The 16,557-nt window shown below is 49.9% G+C and overlaps 1 protein-coding gene across 2 annotated transcripts in view; it reads left to right on the forward strand.

Moving 5' to 3' along the window:
- The first annotated feature begins 4,536 nt into the window (after positions 1 to 4,536).
- The window catches only part of ACTN4 (actinin alpha 4), a 147,919-nt gene continuing 135,898 nt past the window's right edge, over positions 4,537 to 16,557 (forward strand). Inside the window, exon 1 of one of the 2 annotated variants that reach the window (XM_079985342.1) lies at positions 4,537 to 4,780. In XM_079985342.1, the coding sequence (XP_079841468.1) occupies positions 4,640 to 4,780 (141 nt within the window). In that variant the 5' untranslated portion in view covers positions 4,537 to 4,639. The remainder of the gene's footprint in view (positions 4,781 to 16,557) is intronic. The other variant, XM_079985341.1, reaches the window with a different exon arrangement.

Below are 16,557 nucleotides of genomic sequence, written 5' to 3' on the forward strand. Positions count from 1 at the left end.
CAAAATGGAATGCACAGCGAAGGAATGTGCTGCTGAAGGCCTGAACTTCTGTGCAGGTGGACGGAACTAATTGGTTCCTATTGCGGGACTTTCTGCACCGGCTTCCTATATTGGAATGTCTCCCGGGGGCACTTAGCTTACTGCTGGATGTGTCAGTGGTAGTTTAGAATCGTTTCCGCACATATTTAGAGCAGAACATGTGCAAATACATGGATAAAGCTAGCTGGCTTTTCCAGAAATCAAGCAGAGAAATGCTTTGTGTGTATTTTCTTTTTTGACCTCTCTCATAAAACTGGAAGTTGGGACAATCTGATGAAGCTGAATGTTGAAGGATTCAGTGCCGATGAAATAAAGCGAACCTTTTTCGGAAGCCGAACATCTAACGTGGCTTCAGCTTGAGTGCAGCCAATCGGAAGCTGCGCCTTGGTTTTTGAACCGTTTCGGGAGTTGAACGGACTCCTGGAACAGATTAAATTCGAGAACCAAGGTACCGCTGTATATGAATGTATGGTAATGTAACAGTGGAGGGACGTGGGTGGCGCTGTGTTCTAAACCTCAGAGCCTAGGGCTTGCTGATCTGAAGGTCGGCGGTTCAAATCCCCGCAACGGGGTGAGCTCCCATTGCTTGGTCCCTGCTCCTGCCAACCTAGTAGTTCGAAAGCACGTCAAAGTGCAAGTAGATAAATAGGTACCACTCTGGCGGGAAGGTAAACGGCGTTTCCGTGCGCTGCTCTGGTTCGCCAGAAGTGGCTTAGTCATGCTGGCCACATGACCCGGAAGCTGTATGCCGGCTCCCTTGGCCAGTAAAGCGAGATGAGCGCCGCAACCCCAGAGTTGTCAGCGACTGGACCTGATGGTCAGGGGTCCCTTTACCTTTAATGTAGCAGTACTTTTTATCTCCATTCTCACTCACTTTTGTCTTCCTTTCCCCCCTCACTCTAACTTTTTATAAATGAAAATTTTCTAATAGAATATTTATAATATTATAGGTAAAAGAGCGGTGTCAGAATAAAAAGCTGTCCATGGCTCTCATCCTGGATTGTCATGATCAGTCATGCTGGCGGATAGAGGATTCGACCACATCCTTTCGTGGCATGAAACTGAGGTTACAGTTTTAGGGAACCTACCATAGACACAGATACTGAGGTTACAGTTTAGGGAACCTGTGGTTTAAAAAACCCTGCTTTTTCTGCTGGTGACCTGTTGCTTCTTCTTCTGCTGCTGCCTAGAACTTGTTGGGATGAGATGCTTTTCTTGTGCAAAGGGCAGCTAATTTCTCTTTCCAAACCGAGGACCACAGGATCTCCTCGGGTGGTTGGAGACAAGAACATCACTGATGCAAGAAGGGTTTGCCTCCAAGTAGCCTTTTGATTTCAAGTAATTCAGGCCCTGCATATTCATACAAAGGAAGCCCCTTTCTATCAAATCAGACTGTCTAACTCAGAGTTGTCGTGGGTGGCGAACCTTTTCCCGACTGGAAAAAGTTTCCTTCTAGGGAACCTTCTGGGAACCACATTCCCATTGGCTGGGTTGTGTCAAAAGTGGGCAGAGCAACAAACATGCAACCTAGTACATGCGGTCTAGGACCCACATATCTATGTGACCGCCTCTCCTGGTATGCCCTGTGGAGGACCTTAAGGTCTACAAATGACAACATTTTGGAGGTCCCAGGTCACAAGGTGGTTAGATTGGTCTCAACTAGGACCAGGGCCTTTTCAGTACTGGCCCCGACTTGGCGGAACGCTCTGTCACAAGAGACCAGGGCCCTGCGGGACTTGACATCTTTCCGCAGGGTCTGCAAGACAGAGCTGTTCCGCCTTCCGCCTGGCCTTTGGTTTGGACTCAGGCTGACCCTTATGTTTCCCTCCGCTTGTGGTTTTGATTTATTGGCTACTTTAAAATGAGACTGCATTTTAAATTGATTTTTAACCTGTATTTTAAATTGCCCCCCCCCCGCCCCCGAGAGACAGCATGGTGTAGTGGTTAAGAGCAACAGACTCGTAATCTGGGGAACCGGGTTCGCGTCTCCGCTCCTCCACCTGCAGCTGCTGGGTGACCTTGGGCCAGTCACACTTCTCTGAAGTCTCTCAGCCCCACTCACCTCACAGAGTGTTTGTTGTGGGGGAGGAAAGGAAAGGAGATTGTTAGCCGCTTTGGGACTCCTTAGGGCAGAGATAAAGCGGGATATCAAATCCAAATTCTTCTTCTTCTAATGTAATGTAATGTCCAATCCTATTTTAAAGCCCACCCCAAGTTGGTAGCCATCCATGTCTCCTGTTCGAAGGAAGCAGTGCTCGGAAATAAAATAATTTGTGAAGCAGCCTTTGACCCCGTTGTTTGCGCCAACCTAACTCCTCCTCCTCCTCCTCCTCCTCCTCCTCCTCCTCCTCTTCTTCTTCTTCTCTTTTCCCCCTATTATGTTTTTACTGTGATTTTATTGGTGTTAGCCGCCCTGAGCCTGGCTCTGGCCAGGGAGGGCGGGGTATAAATAAAATTTATTATTATTAAACATAAATTTCACTTTTGCACTGTAGGCTAGTTTCTGCAAATGCTCACATGCCCCTGTCTCTTCTATGTCCAGACAAGCAGGAGGCATGATCGGGGTTCAAGGGCACATTCCAGCCAAGCGAAAAACACTTGGGGTGCAAAGAAGGTCCTTTAGGAGGAGTTCCAAGGGCCACATAAAGAGAGATGGGGGCCACATAGGCCCCCAGGCCCAAGGCTCCCTGACCCTTATCTATTCTCACTGACAGTGGCTTTCCAGGGTCTCCAGGTTCTTTCCTATCACTTTCATAGAATTGTAGAGATGGGAGTCCAACTTGGTACCTGATTGTTTTTAAACTGGGTGTTATGTACTGAGTTGAATAGGATCCAAAATGCAGCAGTCTGATTGGTCCTAGAAGAATAGGATTCAGAATGCAGCAGTCTGATTGGTCCTAGAACAATGCAGCAGTATGATTGGTCTGCAGGAGCCACCCAATCCAACTCCAGATGGAAGTGAATCCACAACCTAATTGGCCTACAGGAGAATTCCGGAATTAGCCAATCACGTGCAGCCCATTGTGTAAATAATGTATATAAAGCAGATACTTTGGGGAAACTTTCATTCCTCTTCACCACTATAAGCTGAATAAAGAGCATGAAATCCACTCTCGACTCTGAGTATATTTCACTGGGGATCCAGCTGGATTAAATTTTGGACCTTCCCTCATGCAAAGCACAGGCTCTGCCCCAGTTACGTTTCCTTCTGAGGCCATCACCCACACCATACATTTAAAGCGCTATGATACCGCTTTAAACAGCCATGGCTTCCCCCAAAGAATGATGGGAGATGTAGTTCATTAAGGGTGCTGAGGGCTGTTAGGAGACCCCTCATCCCCCTTCACAGAACTATAATTCCCAGAGCACTTTAACCATCAGTCCCTCTTTGCAGGGACCTCTGGGAATTGTAGTTTGTTGAGGGGAATAGGGGGGGTCTCCTAACAACTCTCAGCACCCTCCACAAACTACAGCTCCCAGAATTCTTTTGGTGGAAGGCAGCAGAAAAGTGTTTTCATAGCGGTTTCAATTTATGTTATGTACATATATTATTTTCAATGCATGTTGGCATTACTGAGATGCAGGGAAACCGAGTCTCCAAGCAACTTATCTGCAGGAAAAGACAGTGCCCTCCTGCCTCCTCAAGAGCCCAAACTAGGATGTTAAAATAAATCATTATTGAGATTATTTGTGCAAGGTGCGGCTGTTTGCAGGGAAAACACATTTAAAATTTGATTATATTGATATTTGAGTGCGGGCAACGGTTTTCCAGCCAATGTGGTGTGGATATTATAGATTTACTGATAACATGTTATCTAGTTGCTGTGTTGGACAACATTAATAGGTACTAATTTAATACCCACGACATGGGATGTTAATTAAGCTCACTTCATGAATATTAACAATCCCGGGGTGATTAAACGTTATCTGTTTATAATTAACGTCTTTAATTTAGAATGCTTTTAATGAGGCGCTGCCGCTATTGCGGAAAAAAAAAAGTCGTATTAATCATACAGAACAACACGTATGATATAATAAAACCGCCCATGAACGTAAGAGGTGGATTTGGGCGCGATTTCCCTGAGGTGAGGGAAGGTGGGGCCGAGCCCACTCGCGCATGCGCGCCGAGATAAATACCCAACCCTTGCCGCTCCTCTGAGCGACAGAAGCGCGAGGGGAGAGCAGAGGCGGAGCGTAGAAGAGCCAATCGAGCGGCTGGGCGGGTGTGGCCACCCCTGCGCGTGCGCAAAGCCCTCTCCGAGCGGCCGCTCTTTTAAATAAGAAAGGAGTGGGCGGGTCCCGCTTTTTGTTTTTGTTGCGATTGTGGGCGGGTCCTCGCTGGGTTTGCCGCCGCCCCGCCCTCTTCCTTCCCTCGCTAAAAAAAAAAAGCCTCGCAGGGATGCGCATGCGCCCCGTGGTCGAGGGGGGCGTGTCCGAGAGGGCGGCCGTGCGCAGGCGCGGCGGCTCCTCTGGGCAGCGGCGGCGCCCGCGCGTCGTCAGTTGGGTCAGTGCCGCCGCCTCGCACGGAGCTGGGCGCTCCTTCTCCCTCAGACGGAAGCCGCTCGCTCCGCGCCGAAGCTCCCGCGCCCCAGCGGATAGTATGGTGGATTACCACGCTGCCGGGCAACCCTCTTATCAGTACGGCGGCAACGGGCCGGGCATCGGCGACTACATGGCTCAAGAGGACGACTGGGACCGGGACCTCCTGCTCGACCCAGCCTGGGAGAAGCAGCAGCGCAAGGTGAGCCCGGAGGAGGCTGCGGAGAAACAGCCTTGAAAACGGGGAAAGAGAGGGGCGAGGGTTCCTCTGGGCATGGGCAGAGTGCTGCTCCCTTGGCCCCTTCTCTCTCTCTCTCTTGCCTCAGGACTGGGGGGGGGAACCTTAAAAACAAATAAAGAGAGGCGAGGGTTCCTCTGGGCATGGGCAGAGTGCTGCTCCCTTGGCCCCTTCTCTCTCTCTCTTGTCTCAGGCCTGGGGGGGAACCTTAAAAACAAATAAAGAGAGGCGAGGGTTCCTCTGGGCATGGGCAGAGTGCTGCTCCCTTGGCCCCTTCTCTCTCTCTCTTGTCTCAGGCCTGGGGGGGAACCTTAAAAACAAATAAAGAGAGGGGCGAGGGTTCCTCTGGGCATGGGCAGAGTGCTGCTCCCTTGGCCCCTTCTCTCTCTCTTGCCTCAGGCCTGGGGGGGAACCTTAAAAACAAATAAAGAGAGGGGCGAGGGTTCCTCTGGGCATGGGCAGAGTGCTGCTCCCTTGGCCCCTTCTCTCTCTCTCTTGTCTCAGGCCTGGGGGGGAACCTTAAAAACAAATAAAGAGAGGCGAGGGTTCCTCTGGGCATGGGCAGAGTGCTGCTCCCTTGGGCCTCTTCTCCTTCTCTCTTGTCTCAGGCCTGGGGGGGAACCTTAAAAACAAATAAAGAGAGGGGCAAGGGTTCCTCTGGGCATGGGCAGAGTGCTGCTCCCTTGGCCCCTTCTCTCTCTCTCTTGCTTCAGGCCTAGGGGGGAACCTTAAAAACAAATAAAGAGAGGCGAGGGTTCCTCTGGGCATGGGCAGAGTGCTGCTCCCTTGGCCCCTTCTCTCTCCTTTACCTTAGGACTGGAATTATTATTATTATTATTAGGTGGTCTCATGCACTCCCTCGTCGTCCCCGGGGGCCCATGTGTGTGCGCGCGCACGCACATGCGTGTCTGTGTGAATCCGTGCAAGTTTAATTTTTTTAAAACGGGAGAAAACTAAAGCTCCAGAAAAGGAGGTCGCGGGGGTGGGTTGGGGAGAGAAGCTTGCAAGTCTTGAGTTAGGAGAACGTGGCGCGATCCTGAGTGGGGTTTTTCCCCCGTAGGTGGTGGTTCTTCCCCGCATTGGGCGAGCAAAAAAATAAAGATAAAATGTTTCCGAGGGTGGGGTAGGAATGGGGATGGAGAAAGAGGCTTCCACGGCCTGGCCTGGAGCAGCGATCTTCAGCCTTTGCAGACACCGGGAGATCCGCCTTTAACCCGAGCATGCATTTTGGGGAGCCATTTCTCCACCTTCCTTGACATACCTTTGCCTGGTGGCAGCGCTCCTGTTGTGACCACCAGTGGCTTAGAGAAGGTAGAAGTGTGGTTTGTGGGGGGAGTCCGAGGTAAGAGATTGGGGGGACCAGTGGGTTTTGATGGGGTGTACTGGGATCAGCGGTGGAGGCAGCAGCCGGATTACACACTGGAGGGCATCTATATAATAACAACGCCAACAGTAATTATTATTTGTGGCTTACCACTTTGCTCTGGCCTTGAGGAACTTACCTTTCTCCACCTTTCCCTTCTGTTCCTCCCCTGCCTGTCTTCCTTTTTAGTTTGTGTAGCTCTGGCGATAGGGCCTGTCTGGTGTGTGTGTGTGTTTTTTAATTGCCCTGAGCTGCTTTGGGAGACAATGGCTGTCTGCGTGTTATTTATTGTAATCTCGCTTTCCAATGTGCACCAGGTGGTGTACAGATAATAAAAAAAATGCACTTACCTCTGAGTCCTGTGTGAGCTTTTGGCTGCTTGTGCCCTAAAGGGAGAGGCGTTCCTTTGTGGGTGGGTGGGGGGATAATATGGTGGGGAGAGGGGTTTTCAGGGCCTGGGTGTGTGATAATGTTGTGATGTGAGGATTGGAGGAGGCAGACAGATGGGGCATGTGGGTTTTTTTCCATACAGGGGTGCAGGGTTTCCTTGCCAGTGGGGTGATGGTGGACAAAGGGCAGCCCAGGTTGGGTATAGGAGCCCCAACATAGACTGTTATAGGGATACAGAGAGCCCATGTGTACTCTGGTCTGCCAAATAGTGGTTCTGAATCTGGATTCACGGTGTGTGGGGGGTGTTCAGTGGATCCTGGAGGTGGAAGTGAAATTGCACGATCTAGGAATATGGCAAAGCACACCAAAGGTAAGGTGTCAGGGGAAGCTAGATTATCAGAGGGCCTGTTTTGCCCTGGGCAGTCTTAGATGTGTATAGTTCTGTGCAGGTCTACTCTGAAGTAATCCATTGAGACTTTCCCCCTGGATAGGCGCTGTTGCAGGAATGCAATTGCCTTGTATGAGCAGCATGTGGAGGATTGTGGGTGGCAGAGAGACGGGCGTGTGGGGCATGTGTTACAGGACCGAGACTTCTGGGTATGGGGTTTGTTGGCTTAGGGGGCTGGCAGTGTGCTTCGTGAGGTGTGGGTTGTGGACAGGAGAAAGCCAGGGGCTGCATTTTGGGGGCATAAACCAGAAGGGGCAAAGAGTTGGCTAGGGACTGGAAATGAATAGGGCACTAGCACGTGCTGATCCTGGTTCTGATGACGTGGAGGACGTTATTTCGCAGGGATACCTTTCTATTTCATGTTGGGGTGACAGTGGCAGAGTTCTTAGGAGGAGAGCAGGGAGCAAAACGTTGGCCGGGGTGGTGGTGAGGTCTGTGGGGTGCTGCTTTCTAGGTGCTGCTGCCTGCGATGGAGAGTTGGGAGGGCAGGTGTGGGCCTAGAGAAGAGGGCACACAGAATACAGCTTAGTCACTGTTCAAGGTGGCTGGAGTTTGCTTATGGAAATGTTGATGGAGGTGGGGGGGTGAGCAGGGAGTGGTAGGAAGAGGAGGAGAGGCAGTGCTGGGTGGGGCAGCTTAACTTGCCTGGTGATGAGCACGTGTTGCCAGCCATCCCTCTCCCAGCATTCTCCCTTGATTGATTCATCCTGCAGAAGGGGGATGGGGAAGAGCCGCTGGAAGGAATGACTGCTGCTTCCCGCCTCCCCCCCCCCCCATCCCTCTTCCCTCCTCAGCTGCTGGGGAAGCGTTTTTTAATTACAAACTGGCTCACCACAGAAAACCCCCCTGGGAGATCTGGGCTGCTCAGTTAGCATCCCCATACATCACACACCATTTTTATGGGTGATGTGTATGTTCTCTTCCCTTGGAGCAGTTCTCTCCCCACACCCCAGACTGGGGTGGCTTGGCCATTAAATGCTGAGAAAGAAGGGGAAGTTCTACCTCGTATACGGGTTCTCCGCCCACTGCCCACTTTCTCTCGCGCCCCCCCCCACTCCCCGCCTCCATCCTAATGTGTCTGGACTCTATTAGATTGGAAGCCTGCGGCCAAGGACTGTTCTTTTCCAAAAAATGTGCAGCATTTAGACATTTTAGGACCTTCATAAATTAATGACAATAGTGCAAACATTTGCTGCCTCGGGCATTGCTCATAGATGATTGGTAAATTTAATTCCCCTGCCCCCCTGTAGTTAAAAGCCACTTCATTGCGTGGTTTTATTGGACAAGTCCAGCCCTTGAAAGCCAGGCCTTCAGTTTCCCCTGCTGTTGTTAGCCAGCTCCCTGAGGTCAGCTGTCATGTCCAGTAGCACTGACTTGCATTGATTGTGCCTGCCCCCCCCCCCCGTCATACTGGGCTGCCAGGGTCTCTGCTCTCATATCTGCGGCTTGTGATGTGGAAATAGTCGTAGGGGCAGACTGAATTCCCCAGCTGCCTGTGCTGTTTAACTGTAGCAAATCCCTCTGCAGTTTGCTCAGTGTTAAAGCCATGTGCTTTGTGTGTGGCAAAGGCTTACATTAACAGACAGCCTCGTTTATTGCTTTACGTATCCTCCCCACCACATCTTGTGCCTCTCAGATCTGAGAAGCGCATGTGTGTGTATGTACAATGTCTACAACCTCTGTCAATTGCATAGTACAGTATGTGTGTTTCAGTCGCAGGAGTAGCTAACGTGTGTCCAGACCACTGGCCATGCTGGCTGGAGTTGAAAGAAGTCTGTTGTCTTTCAGCGTGGTCGCTCCTGTTCTAGAGGGAAAAGTCTGCTGCATCTGGGAGACGAGAGTTGGGAACTTGGGTGTATTTGGTTCTGCTGTTTCCACGATGATCTTGCCCTGGCACCCCCTCCTTTTACAACACTAACCTACCTTACAGGGTCGTTGTAAGCATTGCTAGAACGAATGTGTGCTAATACTCCAGCAGCACTTTGCAGTATATAATATCATTTAGTGTTACAATTATTGGGAGGGAATACACAAGGGTGCTTTCTAAAAAGCCGTATCTTTATACCGATCAATAGCAGCTGTGTGGCGATTTCATCTTCCAATAACCTCTCTTTTTTTTGCCGGACTTAACCCTCAAGCTTCTGGTCCAGCTTTCCTCCTTCCAATCTGCAGTGGCCAACGTTCCTCACTTTTGTCTTCAACCTCAAGTCATGTAGAATTTCTATTATAAAATCCTAGTTACCTTGCTGAGTGCTAGGAGGGGGAAATCTCCTTCTCTTTCCCCGCCAGTCCCCAGCGCGTGCGAAATTACTCCAAGACTTTGGAAAAATATACTGGCTGTTGCGGACGTTGCGTTTGTATCGTCCAGCAGAGCATTTGTGCTCTGGATTTGAATAGCAAGCGGTGGTGGGCCATCTGCTATTTAGTTTAATTATCTTAATTGCACGCTGTCTTAAGGCTCAGCTAAGAACAGCGGAGCCAAATTCAAGGAGGCACGGGACTCTGTACCGGCTCTGAGTTGGCAGGAGGAAAGTCCTTCCGGGAATATTTTTTTTCTGAATAGAATGAGCATGTGTTGCTCAAATACATGTAACAAGCCTCAAACTTTCAAGACCCTCCCTGCATGCTCGGCTCCTCGGCCTCCCCTCCCCTCAAAAATATCTGGGCTGAAATCAAGATACCAGAGAGTAGTAGCCACTAGACTTAATGGCACGGCTTGCTGTGTGAGAGCCAAGCTCAGCGCTGCTAATGACTTTCCCATGTTCTCTAGCATACTTGCGGCCTGGAGGGAATGTATATGTGTCTTTCCGAAAGCCTGTTCACGTAACAGTTGCTGGGGAAGGGAAAGGTGCGGCCTCTTAAATGCTGAACGGTAGCATCGTGCTCCTCCCACTACACCTGGCGACACAGGCTTTGAATCAACCTTGTCACTGTGACGTTGCACCTGAGCTATTTTTATGGGGCAGGCGCAGCCAAGAGCAGCATACGGCCTCCATGCCAGAGGAAGGGCTTTCAAGGTGTCGTCGCACAGATGATCTATTCCTTTCTCCGCCTTCTTTCCCCCCCCCCCCAGAATGGAAAACTTGGGTTGAAACTTGCACATGTTCAGCAGTACACACTTGGCAAGTGAAAAAAGAAAGTTGAAAAATAAAATAAAATGGAGGCAGAAAAGGGGTGGGTGTCTGGGAATTTTTTCCCTGCTATCCCACCTGCCAATGGGTTTTGATCATAAAGGATTTGGGCTTTAGGTGTGATCCCTGGAATATAACCCCCGTGTCAGTTGCAGGTTTATTGTAATTTCTTCCTCTGTGGTACCATTTCAGGCTGAAAATTGATGGGTTGCGTTCATGTTGGAATGCTTGTTTGCAGAAAATTCCCCCTTGCACATTTATTTATTTTTAAAAAATGCATGTAGGGGTGTTGTACAGAGGTTTGGCTATGAAAACTTCATATGTTTGTTTGCTTCATGCAAGGCCTTTCAGACATGTGTCCCCACCCTTTACCCACCTGCGGCCTAAAGTGCTGCACTGCAGCATTTTGATAGTTGTATAAATGAGCTCTCTTTCCCCCCCCCTCCGATAAGCTGGTGCCCTGAACTACAACTCCCATCCGCTGTGCTGCCTGGTGCTACTGGTAGCAGTTGTTGTCCGGAACATCAGGGCACCAGGTATGAACTGGGGGAAACTGACATGAGCTGCTCCTCTCTTTGTTTTTCCGAGGAAATTCTTAACAAGCAACTGAGCCATAATAGCCGTCTCCTTCCCATCCTTGGTCTGGGACAGATAAAAGAAAAAGGGGTGTGTTGGGTCTGTTGCCACATTCAGGCCATGCTCAGATCAGAGCTTGGAATGTCAGCAAGGAGCCCAAGCCATAACTTGGCATTTGCATAGGAGTTTGTTTATTACCCTGATATTGCAGGTTGGAGGAGCAGGGTGGATGGTGGTGGTTTGTCTAAGGCCCTGCAGGGAGGTACAAGCTGGGATGGGCTTTGAACTGGAGAGATCCTGACTCCCAGTCCCTCTGCGGCTTTCCGTTCGCCTCTCCTGAGCCTTTCTGCCCGGCCGAGGCTACTCAGCGACTTCCTGAATTGCCATGACGTGAGCAAACCGAGCCTCCCCTTTGTGAACCGGATGCGCAGTTAGGTAGCCATCTGGAATCGATTGTCCATAGCCATTTCAGTCCTGCTGGGCTGTAGCTCTGCACCATGTTGCTCCCGGGCGCCGATCTCTTGTTCAAACATTGTTATGGCAAAAGTGTTTGGCCAGAGAGACTCCTACTGCTTCTGTGCTGGTCGCACTTTGATAAACATCCTTTAAGTCACATTCTCAACCAAAGCTCCGATTTCTTCTATTAAAAAAACAACAGTAACCAAAACTGCTCTGGTTGTGTGCTTGGAAGTGGAAAATCTGACTTTCTTTCCTCACGTGGCTGAAAGATGGGGGAACGTCAAGCTTGTAATGGTCATTTTTACCCCAAATGCTGAGGAAACTGGTTATTCCACACCCCCCCACAAGATGACAATTTTACTTTTCTTTTTTTTTTACAGGTACCAAACTTAGAGGTTTAGCTGTATTTGAGATTTGGAGCTTGCTTTGGAAGCAAAAGGTGCATGGTGTGTTCTGCTGCAAATTCTGGGTTATGTTGCTTTTTAAAGTGACAAATGGGCGCCTTTCTTAGAGCAGCATGAAAGAGCGATCTGGGAATGCTGAGTCCACGAAGGTCAAGGGAGGGTGTGCGTCGCCACCCTATCAATTTCTGTACGTCAAACACTAGTGCCAATATTTGAACAGCGGGTGACATTCCTGTGTCGTGTGGCTTCCTGTTGCTTGTGGTTAGGCACGCAATATCTTCAAGTGTATAGGAGTCATTAGTTTAAGGTGTGCTGGACCCCTGTTTCTCTGTGTTGATTGCTTCGTATTGACAAAGGTAGCTACTGTCTGAAAGGGTTGGACAAGGCCTGCAGCCCTTTTACGTGATCCAGAAACGATCTTAATGTGGTTTGCAGATTTATTACATACTAAAGAACTGTGCAACGGCTGTTGATGAAGAAGGTTCAGAAACATTTGTTTAAAAACTGTCGCTGATTTCAAAACTTGTAAGGCGATTTGAAGGACTGATTGGTGGTCTTTAACCAGCCTTGTATGGGACACGGGTGGCACTGTGGGTTAAACCACAGAGCCTAGGACTTGCCGATCAGAAGGTCGGCGGTTCGAATCCCTGCGACTGGGTGAGCTCCTGTTGCTCGGTCCCTGCTCCTGCCAACCTAACAGTTCGAAAACACCTCAAAGTGCAAGTAGATAAATAGGTACCGCTCCAGCGGGAAGGTAAACGGTGTTTCCGTGCGCTGCTCTGATTCGCCAGAAGCAGCTTAGTCATGCTGGCCACATGACCCAGAAGCTGTACGCCGGCTCTCTCGGCCAGTAAAGCGAGATGAGCGCCGCAACCCCAGAGTTGGCCAGGGGTCCCTTTACCTTTACCTAACCACCCTTGTAAATTTGCCTCCCAAGGTTACTACCTGCTAGTAGCTGATAGAGGAGGGATGGAGGAGACCTGCATTGCTAAGGTGTGTGTGTGAAGGAGGGTTTTGTGTCTCTGTCTCTGCAGCAGCCCGCTTGGTTTCTGTGTTGAGCCGAGAGGAGGGATGGAGTTCTGCATCTCAACCATGCCAGCCCACTCGCCCAACTGCATGCCTGTGGCCGCCTGGCAGGGCCTTAGATACTTCTGATTGTTGTGTTTAATTTCTGAAGAGGTTGTTAGTTCTTGAGAATGGAGGATTCCTTCTCCCCTCTGCCTTGGACGTTGCAAAACACAGCAGGCAGACATTGTAACACTTCCCAACACTGAATTATTGCTGAGTTGATATGAAACAGTTTCTGGTGCAGTTTAGCGGCAGCAACACGCCACATTGTAGAGAGGAGAAATGCAAGTTTGTATCTCCTTTGGCACACAACTTGGGGAAATCCGCTGCCATTTACTTGGCAAAAGTAAAGGGTGTTAATTCAGTTTGGAAATCTGGCAAAGGTGCGATCAGGTTGTGCCTTGTGAGCAATCCTGGGGTGTTGGTGTTTGCCTACCCTTCTGTTCCCATTTGCTCGAGCTTTTCAAGGCCACAGGAAGGCAGAGCTGGTGCTGTTGATGTCAGTGTTCAAAATCGGAGTTTTGCTGCTGGCGTGGGTCCAGTTGCGACTACCGTATTTTTCGCCCTATAGGACGTACTTTTTCCCCTCCAAAAATGAAGGGGAAATATGTGTGCGTCCTGTGGGGCGAATGCAGGCTTTCGCTGAAGCCTGGAGAGTGAGAGGGGTCGGTGCGCACCGACCCCTCTCTCTCTCCAGGCTTCAGGAAGCTATCCGCAAGCCTTGGGAGCCCCGGGCCCCGGGCAGCACGCCCCGGGCTTCGGGCAGATATCCGCAAGCCTGGAGAGCCCGGCGGGAGTTCTGGGGGGTCGGGGGAAGCTCGGCCTTCCCCCGCCCCAGCCCGGCGCCTGAGGAATTTCCCCCCCCTTTATTTTCTTTATTCCCCCCCCCAAAAAAAACTAGGTGCGCCCTATGGGCCGGTGCGCCCTATAGGGTGAAAAATACTACATGGAGATTTACGTGTGCTAAATTGGCAACTGCGATTTTAAAATCCTCTGCCTTAGTCCATTGTTAATTCCATTTCCGCTGTGTGTGCTTCCCTTTCTTGCGCTGGGACAAGTGAATTGTTGTAAGAGCTATCTACAGCCGAGAAATGTGGCTGAGATACTAGAACCACAGAATTGTAGCATCGGAAGGGACGCCAAGGGTCATTTAGTCCAACCCCCGGTGAATAGATACTCCATTGTGGCGACCGACCGCAACCTAGACCGCCATTTTAGCTTATATACCCAAGTTTAACCCTGCCTGATGCTATTCCTGGCTTACATATTGCCATCCCAGGTTTCAGTTCAGGGGGTGAAGTCCTCTGGATGTTGGACTCCATCTCCCATCATCCAGCATGGAATTATTGGAGACCACTAACACTTGGAGGGCCACACCACAGCTTCCCCATCACTCCCGATTTGAATTCAGTGGGCTAGGCATGCTGGGTTTGTCCTGGTGGAAACAGACTGGTTGGGGGGCCAGCTGCCCCACAAAGCAGAGGTGGGTAGCAAATGGCACATCTGTGTATACCAGGGATGTCCCTTGCCTTTAACCCCCCCCCAAGCTTATCAACCCCTAAAAAAACTGGGCTCTTCTCCCTTAAAAAAGCCCAACAACTTTGAGCTGAACCTCAAATAGCAGTTCTTGGTCCCAGGACTTTTTAACCAGCTTCTGGCAAGCTCTGTGAAGCCCGTGACCCTTTTAAATGGTTCAGTCTTCTCCTGAAACATAAAAGGGTGCGATGTCTTGAAGGATCTCCCCCAGGTAATGGTTTAAACTTGCTCATGGTATCTTCTGGAGTGAGGGGGGGCAGTGAGGTGCTGGAGTTCCGAAAATGGCCGTGTAAAGTCACTTTGGGAAGTTGTGTGTCCACTTGTGAGGTTTGCAAGCTGTGTGTGGCTGTTACATGTCTGGTTCTCAGGGAAAGTGCGGGGGGGGGGGAGTGGGTCTGTGCTGGAATGTGAGCTATGCACAGTTTCAATAGCACTGTGCGACTGTTTGCATCTCCTGTGCTGTCCTACTGAGACTGTTGCAAATAAACAAAAGCCGGTCTGCATTCCAGCTTTGTGTTTTCACGAACTTCCCAATCTTGGAAGCTTTTCTGTAAGGAAAGGGGACAAAACGAGTGACTGCTGGCTGGTTGTACCTTGCTAGGAAAAAGGCTGGCTTCTCAAGCGTACTAACCTTTCTCCTTCCTTCCCACCCTTCCTCTTGCGAGGCAACGGCCGTAAATTGTCCTTGTACGTCGGAGGATCTGCTTCCAACTTTCTGGTGGTTTGGAAGCCATAGCCAAGCACTGCATGAAAAGCTTTTCTTTTTCCCTGAGCTGGTTGGACGGGCTGGCAGATGAATCATCTCTTATTAGCTTGCCTATGTAACAAATCATGATTTAAATTTCACTCGATTGGAGCACATCCAGAAAGCCAAGTTGTCCCGACTGAGGCGAGTTGCATATGAGCGTCTCTTGGGCCGCCAAGTTACAACACTTGGCCCTAGAGCTCCCGGTCGAAGAGGTCTGTGGTTAAATAGCTGCCTTGTCTAACAGTTTGAGAGTCGGCTCTCTGTCGCTTACCCCTTTGCTGCATGCTGACAAGCCACATTAAAGCGTTTTGCCAGATGAAGATGAGTGTGCGTGCAGGATTTCTGCAAGAATAGATTAAAGGGATGTAAACAACTGGTTCCAAGGGAGCTGGATCTTGCACAAAGAGAAGACTTAGCGGAGCTATGAGTTTATGGCCTTGTTGACAGTAAAAAATCACTAGCCTTTTTGATCACTTATTACTTAGCTGCAGTGTTAGAAATTAGCCAGGTGCCAGGTGCGTTTTGCGACTGGATCGGGTTCCATTGCGACCAGGTTGGCGATGGACGTCTCCATCTGGCTGGCTCTTCTTCCAGCTTTCTTCAGCAGGTCAGCAGAAGAGCTTATATCAGGGGTCAGCAACCCGCGGCTCCGGAGCCGCATGTGGCTCTTTTACACCTTTGCCGCAGCTCCGGGGCGGATACTAGCGAGGGGAGGAGGCGCATTGTGTGCCCTGACACTCCCCACTGTTTTAAATGTCGCAATGGTTTTGCGGCTCCCAGTTTTTTTCCCCTTCGGTCCAAGTGGCTCTTTTTGTCTTAAAGGTTGCAGACCCCTGGCTTATATAATGCATTTATATCCCACATTTTTCTCCAAGAAGTTCACCCCCCTCCTCAGTTAATCCCGACAACGGCCCTGCAAGGTAGGTGAGGAGGCTGTGACGGACTCCGAGGTCGCCCAGTGAGCTTCGTGACCGAGTGGGGATTCGAACTCTGATCTCCCAGGTCCTAGTCTGGCACTCTAACCATTACACTGCACTGGCTTCCTAGAGCCCTTCTGCTATGGGGCTGCTCTGTAAATTAAGCAGTTAAATAAATATGGGGAACACAAAATGTCACCTAGAGAAGGAACTGAAATATTTTCCCTTTTTTATTTATTCTGGATTGTTTTTGTTTGATGTTCTAATGTGCTGTGAACTGCTTTGCACATCACAGGCTTGCTTTTTGGAGAGCCTGCTTCTCCTTGGCGACATCTCATTGTGCACATGCAATGTTGAAAGGTCTGGAAACCTGTGGGTGGGGCCTGCGCTGTGGGTCTCTCCCCGCCCTCCTGAATTGGCACCATTATGATTGGTTTCACCCATGTTCCTTTGAGGGCCTTTTTACATTACAGCCATACCATGGGATGAACCCACGGAAAACAACTAGTGCTGTCACACGGAAAAAGGGGGGCTAAATTGTGGTGGGACCCAATTGGAACACATCAAGTTTTGCCTGATTATTCTAACTCCACGCTGTTCACAAGCCAGGATGAACAAATTCAGCAGGTGCAGAAGAGAAAGCAATTAATCCAAATGGTCTAATAGAAATGCCAATGGATTTGGAGTAATTAGGCCTTCAT

The sequence above is a fragment of the Podarcis cretensis genome (genome assembly GCF_951804945.1).
Source record: "Podarcis cretensis genome assembly, chromosome: 8".
NCBI lineage: Eukaryota > Metazoa > Chordata > Lepidosauria > Squamata > Lacertidae > Podarcis > Podarcis cretensis.